Source organism: Callithrix jacchus, chromosome 22 (assembly GCF_049354715.1).
Source record: "Callithrix jacchus isolate 240 chromosome 22, calJac240_pri, whole genome shotgun sequence".
In the NCBI taxonomy this organism is placed as follows: Eukaryota; Metazoa; Chordata; class Mammalia; order Primates; family Cebidae; genus Callithrix; species Callithrix jacchus.
This window is the reverse complement of record NC_133523.1, coordinates 2,827,844-2,849,338: the sequence shown is the minus strand read 5'-3', so window position 1 is coordinate 2,849,338 and position 21,495 is coordinate 2,827,844. Positions and strand designations below refer to the sequence as shown.

General features: G+C 58.4%; 2 protein-coding genes across 2 annotated transcripts; one reads left to right on the top strand and one right to left on the bottom strand.

The window, feature by feature from the left end:
• Nucleotides 1-3,759: 3,759 nt before the first annotated feature.
• On the bottom strand, nucleotides 3,760-10,083 carry LOC128930549 (uncharacterized). The gene is made up of 3 exons (XM_078361472.1): nucleotides 9,193-10,083; nucleotides 8,097-8,189; nucleotides 3,760-3,897 (listed from the first exon to the last, which is right to left on the bottom strand). Exon 1 carries the CDS (start codon nucleotides 10,055-10,057, stop codon nucleotides 9,242-9,244), a length of 816 nt encoding a protein of 271 aa, XP_078217598.1. The 5' UTR covers nucleotides 10,058-10,083; the 3' UTR covers nucleotides 3,760-3,897; nucleotides 8,097-8,189; nucleotides 9,193-9,241.
• On the top strand, nucleotides 9,690-20,631 carry TLE5 (TLE family member 5, transcriptional modulator). Its single transcript, XM_054250548.2, has 7 exons — nucleotides 9,690-10,082; nucleotides 10,925-11,022; nucleotides 14,951-15,014; nucleotides 16,362-16,406; nucleotides 17,330-17,392; nucleotides 19,345-19,419; nucleotides 19,497-20,631. Exons 1-7 carry the CDS (start codon nucleotides 10,056-10,058, stop codon nucleotides 19,716-19,718), a joined length of 594 nt encoding a protein of 197 aa, XP_054106523.2. The 5' UTR covers nucleotides 9,690-10,055; the 3' UTR covers nucleotides 19,719-20,631.
• The last annotated feature ends 864 nt before the right edge of the window (nucleotides 20,632-21,495 follow it).

Below are 21,495 nucleotides of genomic sequence, written 5' to 3'. Positions count from 1 at the left end.
GGGTGACGAGCTGCCCATCAGGAATGCTTCCCTCCCGCCCCCAGCACTTTCACCCCGGGCAGGAAGGCCACGGTGTGCTGCGGGCTGTGAGCAGAAAAAGCCCTCAACTCTGTGGGGGAACATTTCCTCTCCCAGCCAGGCGGTAATGACCGCGGTAGCACTGACCCACGGGAAGGGGACAAAGGGTCTTCACACCAGCCAGGACTACACAACTCAGAGCAAATCCCATTAAAAAAAAAAAAAAAAAGGGGGGCCGGGCGTGGTGGCTCACACCTGTAATCCCAGCACTTTGGGAGGCCGAGGCGGGTGGATCACGAGGTCAAGAGATCGAGACCATCCTGGTCAACGTGGTGAAACCTGTCTCTACTAAAAATACAAAAATTAGCTGGGCATGGTGGCGCGTGCCTGTAATCCCAGCTACTCGGGAGGCTGAGGCAGGAGAATCGCTCGAACCTGGGAGGTGGACGTTGCAATGAGCCGAGATGGTGCCACCGCACTCCAGCCTGGGCAACAGAGCAAGACTGTGTCCCCCAAAAAAACCAAACAACAAAAAAACCCCACAAAATTTAGCCAGGTACAGTGGCTCACACCTGTGATCCCAACAATTTGGGAGGCCGAGGCGGGTGGATCGATTGGGCCCAGGATTTCAAAATCAGTCTGGGTAACACAGGGAGACCCCTTTCTTTACAGAGAATTTTATTTATTTTATCTTATTTGAGACAAATAAAATAAAATGTTTTTAATTTTATTTGAGGAGTTTTGCTCTTGTTGCCCAGGCTGGAGTGCAATGGCACGATCTCGGCTCACCTCAACCTCCGCCTCCCAGGTTGAAGCGATTCTCCTGCCTCAGCCTCCCAAGTAGCTGGAATTACAGGCAGGCACCACCATGCCCGGCTAATTTTGTGTTTTAAGTAAAGACGGGGGTTTCGCCATGTTGGACAGGCTGGTTTCGAACTCCTGACCTCAAGGGATCCACCCACCTCGTCCTCCCAAGGTGCTGGGATTACAGGCGTGAGCCACCGTGCCCGGCCCAGAGAATTTTAAAATTAGCCAGGTGTGGTGGTATGCACCTGTAGTCCCGGCTACTCTGCTCCTATTTCACAGAAGGGGAAACTGAGGCCGGGAGACGCGTCCACAGCTGTTCAGAGGATGCCCATGCAGAATCCTGCCTGGACAGCCGGCTGCCCGAGCGTCCAGGGGCACCTGGAGGCAGAAAAAATGACGACGCCCCCCCCGCCCCAATGTGCCACAAATGTCTGTGGCCTCCCACTGACGAACACGTCCGTGTTCACACTCACCCTCAAGTGTGCCACTGGGACCGACCCCACGCCCTTAGTAAAAAAAAATGGCTTCAACAAAGTCATGTGATTCCATCCTGGCCAATCAGAACACTTCCTTGTAGGCCAGTGACGTGGAAAAGTCATGTGACTCAAGATTGGCCAATCAGGGTATTCCAGTCAGACCACAGGGATTAAACCAGGGCCGTCATGTAACCTAAGCCTGGCCAATGAGAATGAGTCCTAAGACACGCTGCAATTAAGAGGCAGGAATTGGCCGGGCGCGGTGGCTCAAGCCTGTAATCCCAGCACTTTGGGAGGCCGAGACGGGTGGATCACGAGGTCGAGAGATCGAGACCATCCCGGTCAACACGGTGAAACCCCGTCTCTACTAAAAATACAAAAAATTAGCTGGGCATGGTGGCGCGTGCCTGTAATCCCAGCTACTCGGGAGGCTGAGGCAGGAGAATTGCCTGAACCCAGGAGGCGGAGGTGGCGGTGAGCCGAGATCGCTCCATTGCACTCCAGCCTGGGTAACAAGAGCGAAACTCCATCTCAAAAAAAAAAAAAAAAAAAGAGGAAGGAATTGGCTGGAGTTGCCGAGCTGGGAGGATGCCAGGCTACAGCTGTTGGGAAACTGTGTTTGTTTGCTGCCACGGGAGACAAGTATTCCAGCTATGCACAGTGACACAAGATCCGGATACCATTGGAGCACCTGGATCCAGCCATGCCTGAAGTCAGACCTAATGTTGTAAATGTTCAGTTCCATGCACTTAAGCCATTCCGGGTTTTTTTTTGTTGTTGTTATTGCTGTTGTCATGTGCACCCAAAACATCCTACCTGAGATGAGAGATTGCTGCACTGAGCAAGTTGATGGGGACGGCAGCCAGGCTGGTAACCCTATAGTTGGTGGGAATTTTTTTTTTTAACTTTTTTTTTTTTTTTTAAAAGATGGGGTTTCACCATTATGGCCAGGCTGGCCTTGAACTCCTGACCTCAAGCGATCTGCCCATCTCGGCCTCCCAAAGTGCTGGGATTACAGGCCTGAGCCACCGTGCCCGGCCCAACCCGGTTTATAATACGTGCTCAGCTTGTAATTTATCCAGTCTTATTCCGTCTTTCTCCTGCCAGGCCTGGAAATACAAGGCATTTTGTAAACAAACGAAGCTGGGAGGACTAAAAAATAATAATGTAATAATAATCATCACTCATTTCCTCGTTTAGTGAATTTGGAAAATCATATCATCAAAACCTGGCCAATCAGAGCATCTATTGAGACCATAAAACCTTTTTTCTTTTTTCTCCTCTGGGCAAAATGGGTCGGGATGACAGGTGTAAGCCATTGTACCTGGCCAATTTTTTTTTTTTTTTTTGAGACGGAGTTTCGCTCTTGTTACCCGGGCTGGAGTGCAATGGTGCGATCTCGGCTCACCGCAACCTCCGCCTCCTGGGTTCAGGCAATTCTCCTGCCTCAGCCTCCCGAGTAGCTGGGATTACAGGCACGTGCCACCATGCCCAGCTAATTTTTTGTATTTTTAGTAGAGACGGGGTTTCACCATGTTGACCAGGACTGTCTCGATCTCTTGACCTCGTGATCCACCCGCCTCGGCCTCCCAAAGTGCTGGGATTACAGGCGTGAGCCACCGCGCCCGGCCTCATTGTGGACTTTTTCCCTTAATTTCGATTTGTTAAAATATTGTTGGCCAGGCGCCGTGGCTCACGCCTGTAATCCCAGGACTTTGGGAGGGGAAGGCGCGCAGATCACAGAGGCTGCAGGGAGTGGAAACGGCGCCACTGCACTCCAGCGACAGAGCCAGACTCCGTCTCAAAAGAATAAAAAATAGGCCGGGTATTTTTTATTCTTTTGCAATCCTCCCACCTCAGCCTCCTGATTTGCTGGGATGACAGGCAGGTGCCACCACTCCCGGCTGTATTCTGTTTGCTCTTTGTAGAGATGGGGCTTCACCGTGTCACCCAGGCTGGCCTTGAACTCCTGGGGTCAAGCAGTCTGCCCTCCTTGGCCTCCCAAGCGCTGAGATTAGAGGCAGGAGCCACCTTCCCCCGCCTCTTTTACCCCCCGCCTCTTTTTCCCCCCCACCTCTTTTTCCCCCACGCCTCTTTTTTTCCCCCCACGCCTCTTTTCCCCCCCGCCTTTCCCCCCCACCTCTTTTCCCCCCCCTTTTCCCCCCCCGCCTCTCCCCCCTCCCCGTTTCTTTTAAGTTTTATGGCTGAAGAATGGACCTCACTCACAAGTATGCTCACCCTGGTCATAGCCCTGCCTCAAATAGGAGAGTCAAAGGCAGTTTCATTGACAGAGTGGCATTTAAATCAAGACGGGGATCAGGTGCGAGGGCCCGACCTGTGATCCCAGCACTTTGGGAGGCCGAGGTGGGTGGATCGCCTGAGGTCAGGAGTTCGAGACCAGCCTGGGCAACATGGTGAAAACCCATCTCTACTAAAAATACAACAGTTTGTCCAGGTGTAGCGACCGACATCTGTAGTCCCAGCTGCTCGGGAGGCTGAGGCAGGAGAATGGCTTGAACTTGGAAGGCAGAGGTTGCGATGAGCCAAGGTCGCACTGTTGCACTCCAGCCTGGGCGACAAGAGCGAAACTCCATCTCTGAAATAAATAATAAATAAATCGGTCGGGCGCAGTGGCTCGCGCCTGTAATCCCAGCATCTGGAAGGTCGAGGCGGGCAGATCATGAGGTCGGGAGTGGAGACCAGCCAGTTGGAGACCAGCCTGGCCAACATGGCGAAACCCCGTCTCTACTAAAAATACAAAAGTTAGCTGGGCATGGTGGCACGTGCCTGTAATCCCAGCTACTCGGGAGGCTGAGGTAGGAGCATTGCTTCAACCCTGGAGGCGGAGGTCGCAGGGAGCCGAGATCGCACCATTGCACTCCAGCCTGGGCAACAAGAGCGAAACTCCGTCTCAAGATAAATAAATAAAAGTTTTAGGTTTATGAGCTCCAAAAAGGAGAGGGGGATTCCTCTCCTCCTTCGTCACTGCTCCGAACCTCCGCTCACAACCATGACACACAGTAAGTGCTAAGTATTTGCTAACTGCATTTGGGAGGGGGCTTGGGGGCAAACTAAGGCCTGGAGCAGTCGGCTCGAAAGGCCCCACGTCACCCGGCCAGGTAGCGGCAATGCAGCGGCTCAACTCCAGGGCTGGGCAGCTGAGCCCCACCTCCGCCTGGGCCTACCGGAGGGAGGTCCCCTTGCCTGCACGGCGGCCACCTGTTTCCTCCCTGGCCTGTGATTAATGGCCATGCAGCCCCATCCATCACGTACCAGCGCCGGGCTCTGCCCTGGAGGCCGACGGGCCCAGCGCTCATTTGTAACCGGGTCTTGAGGCTGGTCTCAGAGAGTTGTATCCCTGAGACAGATCCCCCACCCCGCCTTGGCCCCAGATGTGGCCCTGAGAATCCCAGGGAGAGGAAGCACCATGAGGTGGACACGTGGAGTCAGGGATGGAGGGGGGGCAGTGGCAGCCATCCAGTGTGACGCGCCGAAACCCCCGTTCTCCCCAATTAATTACACGTTCCTTCCTGCGTCGAGCTGTCTGCCCTTCCTCACCCACGCCGCCTGCTGCGTTCTGTTCTTGCTACACCCCCAAAGCAGGTCTTTGCAGTGGGTCCAGCCCAGGCTGCCCGTCTCTCACCTGATCTTCCTCCCATCACTCTACCACAGAGGAGCTGCCCTGTCTCTTCCATGCTTTAAGCCAGGGGTTCTCATTCTGGTGTCATTGTGCCCCCGACCATGGGACACTGGGCAATGTCTGGGGGCATCTGTGGGGGGAACACCTCACGGGTGCTCCTGGCATGGAGTGATGAGAGGCCAGGGACACGGCTCAGCACCCTGCAGTGCCCAGGATACCCCCTGCCTCCCCCAGAGAATGAATTAACTGGGCCAGAATGTCCAAAAACCAGATTTTCCTTTCTTTTTTTTTTTTTTAAAGAGATGGGGTCTCGCTATGTTGTCCAGGCTGGAGTGCAGTGGCTATTCACAGGCGCGATCCCACTAATGATCAGCACGAGAGTTTTGACCTGCTCCGTTTCCGACCTGGGCCGGTTCACCCCTCCTTAGGCAACCTGGTGGTCCCCGCTCCCGGGAGGTCACTATACTGATGGTGAATTTGGTGCAGACACCCGATCAGCATACCGCACCACAGCCCAGAACTCCTGGGCTCAAGCGATCCTCCCACCTCAGCCTCCCGAGTAGCCGGGACCACAGGCACGCGCCACCACGTTCGGCAAAACCAGATTTTCCTATTTGATTCAGGCAGAGGTGGACCAGGGAGGGTGTACTCGGGAGTGAGTTCCTTTCTTCAGGCGTAAAACTGAAGACAGACAGGGCACGGTGACTCACACCTGTAATCCCAGCACTTTGGGAGGCTAAGGCGGGAAGGTCGCTTGCATCCAGAAGTTCAAGACCAGCCTGGGTAACATGGCGAGACCCCATTTCTACAAAAAACAAACAAAAATTAGCCAAGCGTGTGTGTCCCACACGCCTGTCGTCCCAGATACTCGGGAAGCTGAGGCGGGCGGACTGCTTGAGCCCAGGAGGTCGAGGCTTGGGTGAGCAGAAGCCACACCACCGCACCTAATAAAAAATAAAAAGTTAAGGGGGTGCCAAATACCTAAGTCATCAGGATAAACACTATTTTGGACAATCTTTTTTTTGAGATGGCATCTCTGTCACCCAAGGTGGAGTGCAGTGGCGCTAACTGAAAAATGCTGGTGCTCTCGTGGCAACGCTGCCGGCGAGTGGCACCCCTCCTGCAGGAAGTAAAAATAAATAAGTAAATAAGCTGGGCGCGGCGGCTCAGGCCTGTAATCCAAGCATTTTGGAGGCCAAGGTGGGCGGATCACCTGAGGTCGGGAGTTCAAGACGAGCCTGACCAACATGGTGAAACCCCGTCTTTAAAAAAAGAAAGAAAGAAAGAAACATCTTGCTCTAAACCCTCCCATGGCTCCCCAGTGCCCTCCAGGTAAAATCCCAGCTCCCCAATCCAGCAGCACGTGCCCTGCCAAAAGCCACACTGAGTAGTGGTCAAAGGCCCAGGGTCAAGGTCAACGGCCTGGGATTACATCTAGTGTGATTTCCGCCAAGCCACTTCAGCTCTCTGTGACCCGACTGGGGAGAACCTTTCCCCGTCTCTTTTTTGTTTCATGTTTATTTTATTTATCTTTTTCTTGAGACGGAGTTTCGCTCTTGTTACCCAGGCTGGAGTGCAATGGCGCGATCTCGGCTCTCCGCAACCTCCGCCTCCTGGGTTCAGGCAATTCTCCTGCCTCAGCCTCCCGAGTAGCTGGGATTACAGGCACGCGCCACCACGTCTGGCTCATTTTCATATTTTTTGTAGAGACAGGATTTTGCCATGTTGGCCAGGCTGGTCTTGAACCCCTGACCTCAAGTGATCCACCTGCCTCAGCCTCCTAAAGTGCTGGGATTACAGGCGTGAGCCACCGCGCTGGCCGGTTTCCTCGTGTCTAAAACGGGCGTGAGCACAGTCCCTAAAGGTTAAAGTGCGTAAGACCCTTGGGGTGTAGAAAAAACACACAGGCCTGGGTCGGTTGGCTGATTATTTATAGTGAGGCCCACAATTCTGGGCCTCCCTCTCGGAAGGAAAACAAACAAAAACAAATCAAAAAAAACTGTTTTGGAAAAATGATTCTTTCACAATGACTCTCTCCTTCACAGGCCCAGGTCCCTCTGGGTGGCCCCACCCTGACCTCACCGCTGAAGGTATCTGTGTCCAGCTCCGCTTCCCCCGAAAGTGTAGGGGCTTCGAAAATGGGAGTGTTTGCCGGGCGCGGTGTCTCACGCCTGTAATCCCAGCACTTTGGGAGGCCGAGGCGGGTGGATCACGAGGTCAAGAGATCGAGACCATCCTGGTCAACATGGTGAAACCCCGTCTCTACTAAAAATACAAAAATTATCTGGGCACAGTGGTGCCCGCCTGTAATCCCAGCTACTCGGGAGGCTGAGGCAGGAGAATTGCCTGAACCCAGGAGGCGGAGGTTGCGGTGAGCCGAGATCGCGCCATTGCACTCCAGCCTGGGTAACAAGAGCGAAACTCCGTCTCAAAAAAAAAAAAGAAAAGAAAATGGGAGTGTTTGGTCCCCGGCGCACTGATACTGGAAGGCACCTGCGTACATAAACCCTGGCAGGTGGCCTCCCAGGAGAGAGGGCGTCTGGTCCCCACGGCGGTGGGGGCGGGGCAGCAGGGTTTTGCTGGTGGCAGCAAAAACATGGGCTTTGTGGTTGGCTGAAGGCCTGACTCTTAACAAGTAGTAAGTATTCATCTTAAAAACCCACGGCGGGTGCGGCGGCTCACACCTGTAACCCCAACAGTCTGGGAGACTAAGGAGGGCAGATCGGAGATCGAGACCATCCCAGCCAACATGGTGAAACCCTGTCTCTAATAAAAATACAAAAATTAGCTGGGTGTGCTGGCGCACGCCTGTGGTCCCAGCTGCTTGGGAGGCTGCGGCAGGGGTATCACTTGACCCCCGGAGGCAGTGGTTGCAGTGAGCTGAGATCACGCCACTGCACTCCAGCCTGAACACAGAATGAGAGTCCGTCTCAAAAAAAAGTAAGTCCAAAATCCTAATCTTTGTTCCTTCCTCCTTTATTTATTTTTATTTTTATTATTTTTTTTAAGATGGGGTTTCAGCATGTTGGTCAGGCTGGTCTTGAACTCCCAACCTCAGGTGATCCGCCCGCCTTGGCCTCCAAAGTGTCTGGATTACAGGTGTGAGCCACCGCGCCCGGCCAAGATAATTAATCTTGATCACGGACGGCTCTCACCTTTATCTGCCAAGGTAAGGAGCCTTGGGTTCCAGATCCATTTTACAGCTGAGCACAGTCGAGGCCAACCATTCATCCGAGGGGGCAGGGTGCCTAGTGGGTGATGACGATGAAGAGACTGTACTTAGCACCTGCCAGAGGAAGACCCTGAAGTCACAGCCTTATTTCAGCACCTCTTTGGGACCTGTTCTCCGCATGGCAGAGAGAGGGATCCTTTCATAACTGCCACCAGGTCTGCTCCCTCCTCTTCCCACGGCCCTCCAGGGATTCCCACCTCACTCAGAGCAAAAGCACCTGTAATCCCAGCTCTCTGGGAGGAGGAGGAGGCGGGAGGATCACCTGACGTCAGGAGTTCGAGACCACCGTGGCCAACATGTGAAACCCCATCTCTACTAAAAATATAAAAATTAGGTGGGCGTGGTGGTGGGTGCCTGTAGTCCCAGCTACCCAGGAGGCTGAGGCAGGAGAATCGCTTGAACCCAGGAGGCAGAGGCTGCAGTGAGCCAAGATCGTGCCACTGCACTCCAGCCTGAGTGACAGAGCAAGACTCCATCTCAAAAAAAAAAAAAAAAAAAAAAAAAAAAAAACCACCAGGTCCTGTCCCTCTTCCTTCCACAGCCCTCCAGGGCTCCCACCTCACTCAGAGCAAGAGCCCTGTACTCCCCGAGGCCCACAAGCCCTTTTGGAACTGGCCTGTGTCACCAGCTACAGAGTTGCAGGGCACAGTACAAAAGAAAACTGAAAGGCCCCTTGTTCGAAAATGATTCGGAATTTCAAAACGCAGCAGTAAAGATTCACCCAGGCAGAAGCCCTGCTGGGGGCAGGGGGCCTGGGCAACAGCATGAAGCCCCAGGCCCAGGCCCTGCCTCCATCCCGGGCATCCTGGTGCCAGGCACAGTCCTGCCCCAGGGCCTTTGCACCTGCTCGTCCTGCCTCTGACTGGCACTGCCCCCATCCCCTGTTCTCGCTCCTTGGGGTCCGTTTGTGGAGGAGGAAGCCCTCTCTGACCCTCCCTGCCCTCTGTTCAACCTTGCACCTTCCTACCCCGCCATTGTCCCAGCCGATTTTCCCCGCAGAGGCGTCCCCACCATCTGACCTGCTGGGAATTCAGCTCCTGAATTTATCTCTGTCTGTCTCCAGGCACCTCACCAGGGCAGGGGCCTTGTACCCCCCCCACCCACCCCAGGGCCCTGGAGCAGCCGGGCCTGGCACACAGGCCCTCCATAAAGGTGTCCAAAGAATGGCTTCCCTGAGGAAGGCGGCATGACCGCTGCCTTTCTGCAGAAGAGGAAACTGAGGCCCGGCGAGAACCACCGCCCAGCCAGAGCCAAGGTCACAGAATACGTCCCTGGCACGCGTCCAGGTCGTGCCACCGCAGGGCCGGCGGCTTCGACCTGGGCAGCCGGGTCCCTTTCTCTGACAGATGGGGAAACCGAGGCCAGGCCGGCCGCCAGGCTGGGGCGGGTGGCGGGGGCCGCGGCCCGGGGCGGGGGCGCGCCGGGCCCAAGGTCACCGCGGCGGGCGGGCCCCGGGGAGGCGGGCCGGGGTGGGGATCCGCAGGCCTCCCCGGGCGCGCGCGTCCCCCCCCTCGGCGGCGCGCACGGGGCACGGGCGGCGGCGGCAGGTGGAGCCGGAGCCTCCGCAGCAGCCGAGCCGCGGCCACCGCCGGCGTCGCCGCCATTAGACAATAGCGGTGGGGCCGGGGAGCGGGGAGGCGGGCGGCGGGGAGGGGCGGGGAGGGGCGCCGGGCGCGCAGGAAGCGGGGCCCGGGGCGCGCCGGGGCCGGGCGCGCGGGGAGGGGGCGCAGGAAGCGGGCGAGGCCGGGCGCGGGAGGCGGCGGCGGCGGCCCCGGGAGCTGCCGATCCGCGCCGGGACAAAGGCGCGGCCGCCCGGCGCCCCGAGCAGCCCGAGCCGGGGCGCACAGCCGGGGCGCAGCCCGCGCCCCCCGCCGCGACTGACATGATGTTTCCACAAAGCAGGCATTCGGTAAGCGGGGCCCGCCCGCCCGGCGCCCCCTCCCCGCGCCCCCGCCCCGCGCCCCCCCAGCTCCCGGGCCCTGGCTTCCCTCTCGGGCTCCGAGCCCCGCGCGACCCCCGTCCTGCCGCCGACCCCCGGACACCCCCTCAGTTCCCGATTCTCCCCCAGCTTCCGGGCCCCGAACCCCCCCCCAGCTCCCGGCTTGGCGCCCCCCCCCCCGCCCGCCGGGACAGGCAGGGCCTCGGACGGCCTTGGCCTCGGGCCTGGGGATCTCCGGGAGCCCCGCCAGGCACCTCCAGCGCGGGGCTCCTTTGGGGGCCTGTGGTGGGGGGGACAATCCGAGGCGTCCCCCCTCCCGGAAGAGAGCGCGTCCCCGAGGAAGGGCGCTGGGATTCTGGGGTGGGCTCCCCCCCGGAAGATTTAGGGCGCCGAGAGAGACCCCCTTCCCCAAGGGGACTTTGCAGGGGGGACTCGCTGCCCCTCAACTTGGGGAGGGGGCTCCCTAGGGCGCGTTTCCACCCCCCTCGGAGGCACCCACTCCCGGCGCTTTGGAGGGGCGGTAGAGGGCGTACCCTGCCCCCCACCTAGGGCGGGCCTTAAAACGCACCCCCCACTGCCTGGGGGTGGCGGGGGACGGGGCGGCTCCGGGCGCACCCACCCCCTCAGCTTCCCCCGGGGAGAGGCGGGGGCAGGAAGCGCGGGTGGGGGCCTTGCCAGGGGCGGTAAACACGGGCCCAGGAAGTGGGGCAGGAGGGGGGGCGCCGCAGCTGCGCGGCCGCTCCCTCCTGGCCCGCCCTTGAGGGGGGCCTGGCCCACGCCTGGGCCTGACCGGGGCGCCCCCCTCCCCACAGGGCTCCTCGCACCTACCCCAGCAACTCAAATTCACCACCTCGGACTCCTGCGACCGCATCAAAGACGAGTTTCAGCTCCTGCAAGCTCAGTACCACAGGTGAGGGGCGGGTCGGGGTCCCTGCGCCCGAGAGGGTGAGCCCCCTTGTTCTGCACGGACGGCAGATTGGGAAAATAACGTGTGCTAGGCTCCGACCGAATCGCTTGACAAATACTGAATTCCTTTCTTTAAACAGCCCCAGTTTGTAGAGGAGGAAACCGAGGCACAAAAAAGTTAAATAATTTGCCCAAAGACCCACCTGTGTGACTTCAGAGTCCCTCCCTCCTCCCCAGTCTCCCCCAAGCCCCCCCCCACCCCCCGCTGGATAAAAGACCTTGCGCCAACCAGCTTAGAGCCTGGACTCACCATCCCCCCAACCCCAAAACACATTTTGTAACCTGGTTATGTCTGTCTTTGGCCAGTTTTGGAGAAAGGGTTCCCAGCGCCCATCACGTTCTCCAAGGTGCTTCTCCTTTCAGAAATCTGACCTTTCTGAAGAGTTTGCCATGTAGCTGGTCTAAGGCGAGGGAACTATTGAGTCCTCTTAAAGAAATGTAAGCCCAGGCCGGGCGGTGGCTCACCCTTATAATCCCAGCACTTTGGGAGGCCGAGGCGGGTGGATCACGAGGTCAAGAGATCGAGCCCATCCTGGTCAACAAGGTGAAACCCCGTCTCTACTAAAAATACAAAATTAGCTGGGCACAGTGGTGCGTGCCTGTAATCCCAGCTACTCGGGAGGCTGAGGCAGGAGAATTGATTGAACCCAGGAGGCGGAGGTTGCGGTGAGCCGAGATCGCGCCATTGCACTCCAGCCTGGGTAACAAGAGTGAGAATCCGTCTCAGAAAAAAAAAAAAAGAAAACAAAAGAAAGAAGCTTAAGCCCAGAGAGGTCAGGGATTTCCTCAGGGTTAGTATCCACAGCACTGAGGAAGGGGCAAGGCTGAGGTGGGCACCAGGTCTCTCTCCTGGTGTAAGGATGCAGATTCCCACGTGCCCTGCTCTGGAGGGGCGCAGCAGACCTGGGAGTCTGGAGGAAGTCAGGCCACGCTGAGGCCCACGTTTCAGCCTGGGGGCCCTCTCCTGACTGCAGTTTGCCCATCCTGGAGGGACCCTGGACTTCCTCCAAGTAGAAAGGGGAATCTCGATTTTGAAACTATCCAAACTTTCGGGGTACTCCCTGTGTGCTAAAGACCATATGTGCTTCCTCGTGAGGTCCGGCTGTCGTGCCCATTCTCAAGATGGGCACACTGAGACCCCGACAGTCAAAAGCACTGGAACCAGCTTTCCAGGAAGGCCCCAGAAACTTCTATTTGGGTCCCTGGAAGCATAGGGTTTGAGACTGCCTGGTGGGCCCTGGGGCTGACCTGATTCCACAGGGAAGAGATCAGATGGCCTTCGCAGTGCTGTGTGACCTCCAGTAAGCCAGACGCCCTCTCTGAGCTTTGGAGTCTCCATCTGCTGGGCCTGGGCTTTCTGCTATCCAGAAAGCCCTGCCATATCAGGCACACACTGGATGTTCAAGGCATAACAGCCCCTGGGTGGCCGGATCAAGTCTCACGCTGTCGCCCAGGCGGGAGTGCAGAGGGGCAATCTCGGCTCACTCCAACCTCCGCCTCCTGGGTCAAGTGATCTCCTGTCTCGGCCTCCCAAGTAGCTGGGATTACAGGCACGCGCCACCACTCTCCTAATTTTTGTATTTTTAGTAGAGACAGGCTTTCGCCATGTTGGCCAGGCTGGTCTTGAACTCCCGATCTCAGGTGATCCACCCGCTCGGCCTCCCAAAGTGCTGGGATTACAGGCGTGAGCCACTTTGCCCAGCCCTGATTTTTTTTTTTTAATGTTAGCAACAAATGCACTTTTTTTTTTTTTGAGACGGAGTTTCACCCTTGTTACCCAGGCTGGAGTGCAATGGCGCGATCTCGGCTCACCGCAACCTCCGCCTCCTGGGTTCAGGCAATTCTCCTGCCTCAGCCTCCCGAGTAGCTGGGATTACAGGCACGCGCCACCATGCCCAGCTAATTTTTTGTATTTTTAGTAGAGACGGGGTTTCACCATGTTGGCCAGGCTGGTCTCGAACTCCTGACCTCAGGTGATCCACCCGCCCCGGCCTCCCAAAGTGCTGGGATTACAGGCGTGAGCCACCGCGCCTGGTCAAGTGCACTAGAGGAAAGCTGGTGGAGGCCAAACATCCCCAACTTGGCACCCTCTTCTCCGGTAGAGCACAGTGCCAGGCTCCCTGGGGGTCATAAGATCCATGGGCATGGGCTGCTACTGGGTTATCAGAACTTACTAACATTAGTATCGCTAAAGTTGGTATACAAGCCCCCACTGCTAAATTTGACTGGCTTTAAAAAAAAATCCCCATGCATTTATGGGGTGCTTGCTGTATGCCGGGTACTGTTCCAGAGCTTTTCTTGTCTGAGTTCATTGAGTCTTCCCCACTGCACCCTGCGAGGTGGGTGGCACCTCACAGAGGAGGAAATGAAGCCCAGAGAAGTAGCGGAGTCTGCCTGGAGTCACACAGCAGGGAAGACGCAGGGCCAAGCTCTCAACCCAGTCCGGGAGGGGCCGGGGCTGGTCGGAGCAGGTCAGCCAGAGCCAGGTCCGCAGGGCCGCTGTGCTGGGTTGGATTTAAATGGGTAAAGGACACGGGCTTGTCCACCTCCCCCACTGCATCACGAGTTCTTTTCCTGGACTGGGAGGCCTTCCTACCCTCTCCCTCCGGCGACGACACCCTCATGGGGGCTTTGAGAAACGCCTGGAAGCTCATCCCTCCCGGGAGGGCCTGTAAGAAGGAAACTGTGGCATAAGCCACCTGGACGGCCCAGGTGGAGTTGGAGAAATGGTGTGTTTTGTCACAGCTAAATAAAAAAGGCTGCCGGGCGGGGTGGCTCACGCGCGTAATCCCAGCACTTTGGGAGGCCGAGGTGGGTGGATCATGAGGTCAAGAGATCGAGACCAGCCTGGCCAACATGGAGAAACCCCGTCTCTACTAAAAACACAAAAATTAGCCGAGCGTCGTGGCGAGCGCCTGTAATCCCAGCTCCTCGGGAGGCTGAGGCAGGAGAATCGCTTGAACCCGGGAGACGGAGGCTGCAGTGAGCCGAGATCGCGCCACTGCATCCCAGGCTGGCGACAGAGCGAGATGCTGTCTCAAAAAGAAAAAAAGACAGGAAGGAATAGAGGGAGCTGAGGGGTCTCCCCAGGAAGCTCAGGCCCCCACGAAGCTAGGGTCCCCTTGGGAAGGCCAGCTGGGAGCTGCCTTGCAGCCCTGGACCCTCTCAGCCTCTTTAAGATTTCTATTTGGGTCTGGAAAATTTTCCCCTGTGGTTGAAAGCTTGGGCTGCTTCTTGGCTGTGTGACCTTGAGCCGATTGCTCGCCCTCTCTGGGTGTCCACTGTGTCATCTATAAAAGGAGCGTGACAATGACGCTGCGGGAACATCCGGATCGTGAGAGGTAAAGGCTTGTGAAAGTCTCTGAGGCCGCGATGCCGAGCGCCCTCCGACTTCTGGTGTTTCTATAATGTCCGTTCTTTCTCCTCCACCAGATCTTCAAGGGGGGTTTCATCACCCCCTCCTTACCGTCAGCGGCCCTGGCGCTCTCCCCTCGCCCCCGAATCACAGGGAGCTCAACTTACCCACTTCCCTTCCCCTCAACTCAATGCCCTCAGCCCCACCAAAGCTCCTGGCTCCCTCGGCCAGGCACAGCAGGTGGCTCCCATCTGTAATCCCAAGCACTTCGGGAGGCCGAGGCAGGAGGATCACTCGAGCCCAGGAGTTTTTGAGACCAGTCTGGGCGACATAGGGAGACCCCCATCTCAATTAAAAAATTAAGAGTTGTTGTCTGACCCTCTGAGAACGGGCTGATTGCGCCCTTTCGGGGGGGTCGAGGCATCTTGGAGCCTCAGTTTCCTCCCCTGGATAACAGAGGGTGGGGGGTCCCGCCCATCTGCCACCAACCACCCGGTCTCCCCCTGTGCCTCCTCAGCCTGAAGCTGGAATGTGACAAGTTGGCCAGCGAGAAGTCGGAGATGCAGCGTCACTACGTGATGGTAAAGTCACTCCACCCCCAGGTCCGGTGCTCGGGGCGGGGACAGGGCCTCCCACACCCCACCGCCCCGCCACGGCCAGCTGCTACCTAAACCCGGGCCACCTCCCCTGGGAATCGTGCGGGCTCAGGGCCTGTTCTCCACTCAGCCGGCCCCTGCTGGGCTGAGCCTGCCTCACTAGCCTGGCAGCTGGCCGAGGAGGTGGCTGAGTTGCCAAGCCGCCGGGTTGCAGACCAGGCCTGCCAGGTCCCCCGGCTGTCCTTGGCAGCGGAGGAGGGAGGAGGAGGAGGAGGAGGAGGAGGCTGTGAAAGCCAACAGCCAGGAACTGACGTGGGGGAGCAGCCGAGGCCCTCCCCACTGCCAAGGGCCCCCCACTTAACCCCTTTGGGCCAAGCTGAGAGAGGAAGCCTGTGGGAGGGGGTCTGAGCCCTACTCATTTCAGGGGGCGGGGGGATCGAGGTGTGACACTGCATTACTGCTGCTAGAATCCTTTGCCTTGTGTTGTAACTGCCAGGTGGCAATTTCTGCATCAGAAATCCCCTCCCTGACCCACCCTGGCCTGACCCTCGAGCAGCGATACTAGGGTCTCAGCCCAGGACCCAGATCTCCCAGACTGTTGGGGGAGGCAGAGCCAGACTCTGACCCTGGCAGTCAGAAGGGATGGAGCCAGGGTCAGAGAGAGGGACCTAGGACCTGGATGAGGAAGACTATATGGAGAAGTGGGGCACGCAGCTGGGCTCTTGCAGGATGAGTAGGAGTTTACCAGGCAGAGAAGGAGAAACCGCGTGAAGGCCTGGGAATGAGCTTGGGTTTCTCCCGACGGGTGACGGGGAGCCACGGGAGGGTTTAGAGCAAGGGAGGGGCAGGGTCAGATCTGGGGCTTGGGATGAGGGGAGCTGCTGGCCCCAGAGCCAGAGCCAGTAGGCTCGTTTGCCCTCACTGTTTATACCCAGGCAGGCAAACATCCCGGAGTTGGGGCCCACCCGCAGTCAAGACATAGAAAGATACAAGATTAGGAGCCCTGGAATGCGTGTTCTCTCCATGCACGCGGAGTGGGGGAGGAGCCAGGCCGGGGCGAGGGACCTAGAGGGCCCCCCAGTCTCCATCCGCAGCCCTAGCGGGCCCCCAGCCCCCTCTCCCGGGCAGGCTGGCTGCCATGCTGGGTGTGGGTGTCTCTCTCTCCTGCACTCCCTCCCTCCCACCTGCCTCTCCCTTTCTTCCTGCTCTCAGCTGTCTCTTGCTGTCTCCCCCACTTGGTCTGTCTCTGTCACTCCCCTGTCTCTTTGTCTCCTCACCCCCCCATCCTTCCCCACCCCCATCTCCTGCTCCCTCTCTCTCTCCCCCAAATAGTACTACGAGATGTCCTACGGCTTGAACATAGAGATGCACAAACAGGTACGCCCTCCTCCTCCTCCCCTCCCCCTCCTCCCCCTCCCCCTCCCCTGCTCCTCCTCCTCCCCCTCCCCTCCCCCCCTCCTCCCCCTCATCCCTTCCTCCCCCTCCCCCCTCCTCCTCCCCCCCTCCCCCTCATCCCCTCCTTCCTTCTCCTCCCCCTCCCCCTCATCCCCTCCTTCCCCCTCCTCCCCCTCCCCCTCATCCCCTCCTTCCCCCTCATCCCCTCCTTCCCCCTCCTCGCCCTCCTCCCCTTCCTCCTCTTCTTCCCTCCCCCACCTCCGCCTCCCCCTTCCCCCTCCCTCTCCTCCTCCCCCTCCCCCTACACTCCCTCCCCCTCCTCCTCCCCTCGTCCTCCTCCTCTCTTCCCTCCTCCTCTCCCCTTTCCCTCCTCCCTCCCCCCTCCTCCCTCCCCCCAACCTCGAGCCCCAAGCCCCGACTTAGGCACCCCCAGGCAGGTAGCAGCAGGCCCTCACTGGGCACAAAGCCAGCCCTGTTATCCAGTTACCTCCCAAGCCCTTCCCAAGCTCCCAACCCCGTTTCTTTTTCAGGCCTCCCTGGAAGTTTTTTCTTCCAGGCGGGGAGGGGCACAGCCCTCCCTACATTCCCACAAGTGCTTACTACCTGCCAGGGTCTGGTCCTCTCAGAGTCACCGAGCCCCAGTGTAGTGTGGCCTCCTGCACCTCGCTGCACCCTAAGCTGTAGGGACCGCCAGCCTCGAGGCCCACCTTTGCCACCGGCTGCCCTCGACCCCAACATGGCTTTGCTCATCCCACCCTCTGGCCCACACGAGGGCCAGACCCAGCTCCTCTCAGAGAGAAGCCCCACGTGGCAGGGCCGGGCCGGGCCCTCGTGTGGGCCTCGTCGGGCTGGCCTCTCCCCACCACCCGCCCAGGACTGGAGCCGGCTTCCTCTGTGTGTTCCAGGCGGAGATCGTGAAGAGGCTGAATGGGATTTGTGCCCAGGTCCTGCCTTACCTCTCCCAAGAGGTAAGAGCCAGGGCCCCGGGAGGCGGTGCCGGAGTGGGGGCCTGCACGTGCCCAGCCCCTGCCCCCCTGCAGCCATCTCAGGTGGTGCGCTGGGCACCCCAGGGCACAGGCCTCCCGGCTCTGGACACCAGAGCCAGCCTGTGCAGAAAAATCCCCAGGCCAGGGAAGGGGTGTGGAGGGCGGGCCTCACCCTGCTCTGGAATTCCCAGCTGGAGTGCGTCATGACATAGGTAGGAATGTCGACGGGAACTGCCCCGGGAAGGTTTTCCTTGTATCTTCCTGCTTTCCCTTCTTCAGACATCCTCCAGGCCCTGCGGGCGGCAGAGGACAGAGGACCTGTGGGTGTGATGGCGGGGGGGGGGGGCACGGGCAGCCACACAGGGACACAGCCACGCAGATGGGCGTCAGCACACGGGAGAGACACACACGCAGACAGTACAGACACAGGCACAGGTGCAGCTACACGTGGGCACACGTGATCCCGCGCACACATTAACACTTGCACACACACACCCAGAGGAACCTGACGCCAGCTCCTTTTTTTTTTTTAAAGTAGAGATGGAGTTTCACCATGTTGGCCAGACTGGTCTCGAACTCCTGATCTCGTGATTCTCCTGCCTCGGCCTCCCAAAGTGCTGGGTTACAGGCACACGCCACCACGCCCGGTCTAATTTTTGTATTTTTTTTAGTAGAGACGGGGTTTCACCATGTTGACCGGGATGGTCTCGATCTCTTGACCTTGTGATCCACCCGCCTCGGCCTCCCAAAGTGCTGGGGTTACAGGCGTGAACCACCGCGCCCGGCCTCCTCTTCTCTTTTCTTGGGTTCTGAGGCTCAGGATGTGAGGCGCCCCTCCCCAGGGCCACGTAAGGCCCGTCTCCTGTTCCCTGCTGGGTTTACTGTCAAAAGCCTGTAATATCCTTTTCAATTCCTGCGTGTGTATCTCCGGATCTTTTGGGTGCCCTGCTTTGCCCAGGGACAAGTCTAGAAGGACCCAATGAAAGCCCTCGAGAGGGACAGGCACGGTGGCTCACGCCTGTAATCCCGGCACTTTGGGAGGCCAAAGTGGGCAGATCATGAGGTCAGGAATTCAAGGTCAGGAGTTCGAGACCATCGCCAACAAGGTGAAACCGCGTCTCTACTAAAGATACGAAAAATTAGCTGGGCGTGGTGGCGTGTGCCTGTAATCCCAGCTACTTGGGAGGCTGAGGCAGGAGAATCGTTTGAACCCTGGGAGGTGGAGGTTGCCGTGAGCTGAGATCGCACCACTGCGCTCCAGCCTGGGCGAAAGGGTGAGACTCCATCTCAAAAAAAGAAAAAAGACAGAAAGCCTTAGAGAAAAGGGCATTTGGAGCCCTTCAGAACAGATGCTTCCTGGTAGCCAAGGCGAAAAGGGAGACTGGTAGATTCTAGTAGCATCTGCTGGCCGCAGAGAGTCAGCTGTTTGGGAAGAGCTGGGGAGGGCATTGCCCAGAACCTGGGCCCATTCCCCGGCTGGCCTCCGCCAGAATTCACTGGGCCTTCCCCAGCCATGGAAGGAGAAGGGCTCAACTTGGCCGACGTCAGGGCAGTGTCGGAGCTCTTAGGACCGACGTCCCTGTACAGTTGGGCAGGTTGCGTACTGCACCGAGATTCTCATCTTTCCCGTCTCTGCACGTGAGAGTGGTCGGCATCCAGGGTTTCTCCCGGGCTCGCTCACAGGCCGTTTCCTGACGACTTCGCACACACACTTTTCATGGTTTTCTGGACTTTTCCGTTCGCCTCTGTTGGCCAGCTGAAGATCAGGCTTGGTGAAGGAAGCAGCTGGAGAGGGAGGGCGCTTTCTGATGGGGCTGACAACCACTGGGAGGAGTGGACATGACCACCCGCTTGGTAGTGGGGCTTTTCCCGGCCTCAGCCCCCCCCTCCACCAGGATCAGAGGAATCACTGCCTCCCCCTCCCCCTCTTCCAGCACCAGCAGCAGGTCTTGGGAGCCATCGAGAGGGCTAAGCAGGTCACCGCCCCTGAGCTGAACTCCATCATCCGAGTACGTATGGGACCTGGGCGGGGGGCGGGGCACAGGTGGGCCCCAGGCAGCTAACGCTCCCCCCCCACGCCCTGCAGCAGCAGCTCCAAGCCCACCAGCTGTCCCAGCTGCAGGCCCTGGCCCTGCCCCTCACCCCACTCCCAGTGGGGCTGCAGCCGCCCTCGCTGCCGGCGGTCAGCGCAGGCACCGGCCTCCTCTCACTGTCGGCGCTGGGCTCCCAGGCCCACCTCTCCAAGGAAGACAAGAACGGGCACGACGGTGACACCCACCAGGAGGACGACGGCGAGAAGTCGGATTAGCAGGGGGCCGGGACGGGGAGGGTGGGAGGGGGGACAGAGGGGAGACAGACACCGAGAGAAGGGAATGTGTAGCACAGACACGGCAGAGCTGGGGATTGGCGAGACTCCCGGAGTATTTGTGGTGGCGCCCCAGCTCGGCTTGCAGGCCAGCCCTAGCTTTCTTCCTACCCCGGTCCCGGCCTCCCTCCTCCTCCCCTGCAGCCCGGATAGGTGGGTACCTGCCCCGACACGCGAGGCAAGCTAAGGCCTGGAGGGTCAGATGGGAGCCCAGGTCCCAAGGGAGCACTTGCTGGCCAAGTCCGGCACCGCTGTCACTTCCCCCATTTTGAACACGTGTCACTGACGGTCTGCCCGGGCCCCTCGGGGCACACGCCACAGCGCGCTCACCCTGGTACTGCATGCACGCAATGCTAGCCGCCCCCTTCCCGTCCTGGGCACCCCGAGTCTCCCCCAACCCCGGGCCCCAGATAGGCTCCCACCTCCACCTCCTGCCCCCCCCCCACCACCTCTGCTAGTTCCAGATGCCTCTATGCCCACCTGGTCCTCTCCCGTCACCCACAAAAGAGGGGGCACGGGGAGGGGAGCAAGCTGAGCTTGAGCTGGGAGGAGCAGGGTGAGGGCGAGCGACCCAGGACTCCCCCTCCCCTTCCCAAATAAAGATGAGGGTACTGAAGTTGTCTTGGTTTTTATTTTCTTATGTTTCTTTTTCCGGTATACTAGCTTGTCTCTTAAGAAGGGGATATTACAACAAAAAAAAAGACAAAAATGTTTTTAAAAAAAGCAACACCCGCACCTGTGTCTGTATATAGTCAGCTTATGATGTGTCCTGTCGTTTGGTCTCTGCAGAGAAGTGGAAGTGCTGTATCAAGGGTGGGCTTAGCTGTGCCTTTCAAATAAAGATATGAGAAGGTTCCGTGCTGTGTTCCTGCCTCTGTGTCGTGGGCTGCCCCGGGGTGGGGGGGCCCATCCAGCGTGAGACACCCTCCTAGAACATCGAGAGTTCCCTGGTGAGGCCGGGCACGGGGGCTCACACCTGTAATCCCAGCGCTTTGGGAGGCCAAGGCAGGTGGATCACTTGAGGCCAGGAGTTCAAGACCAGCCTGGCCAACATGGCGAAACCACGTCTCTAGTGAAAATAAAAAAGTAGTCAGGTGTGCTGGCGCCAGAGCCTGAGGCACAAGCATTGCTTTAACTCGGGAGGTTGCAGTGAGCTAAGATAGCACCTCTGTGCTCCGGCCTGGGTGACAGCAAGAACCTCTCTCAAAAAAATTTAAAAAGGCAAATTAAAGGGCGCAGTGACATGCCTGTAATCCCGGCACTTTGGGAGGCTGAAGCAGGAGGATCATGAGGTCAGGAGTTGGAGACCAGCCTGGCCAACATGGTGAAACCCCACGTCTACTAAAAATACCAAATCCAGCCGGGCGTGGTGATGCGCTCCTGTAATCCCAGCCACTTAGGAGGCTGGGGTAGGAGGATCTGGAACGCAGGAGACGGAGGTTGCAGTGAGCCGAGACTGTGCCACTGCACTCCAGCCTGGGGGACAGATTGAGACCCTGTCTCAAAAAAAGAGCTCCTAGGTGGGTCACACTTCTGCATCTGGCCTACGCTGCTTTGATGCCAAGCACAGAGAGGGCAAACTGGAGACTTCAGGTCACACAGCATGACCCAGGTGCTTGATGTTTAGATAGCTGCTCAAGGGGCCCTGAGAAGGCTAAGGGGTCCCTAAGCTAGAAGGTGGGGAGGCTGAGGTGGGAGAATTTCTTGAAGCCAGGAATAC

Coding starts and splice junctions, on each gene's coding strand:
- TLE5 (XM_054250548.2), top strand. CDS start 10,056: ATGATGTTTCCACAAAGCAGGCATTCG. Junction 10,083..10,924: donor TTCCACAAAGCAGGCATTCG/GTAAGCGGGGCC, acceptor CCCTCCCCACAG/GGCTCCTCGCACCTACCCCA. Junction 19,420..19,496: donor AGCTGAACTCCATCATCCGA/GTACGTATGGGA, acceptor CACGCCCTGCAG/CAGCAGCTCCAAGCCCACCA.
- LOC128930549 (XM_078361472.1), bottom strand. CDS start 10,057: ATGTCAGTCGCGGCGGGGGGCGCGGGCTGCGCCCCGGCTGTGCGCCCC.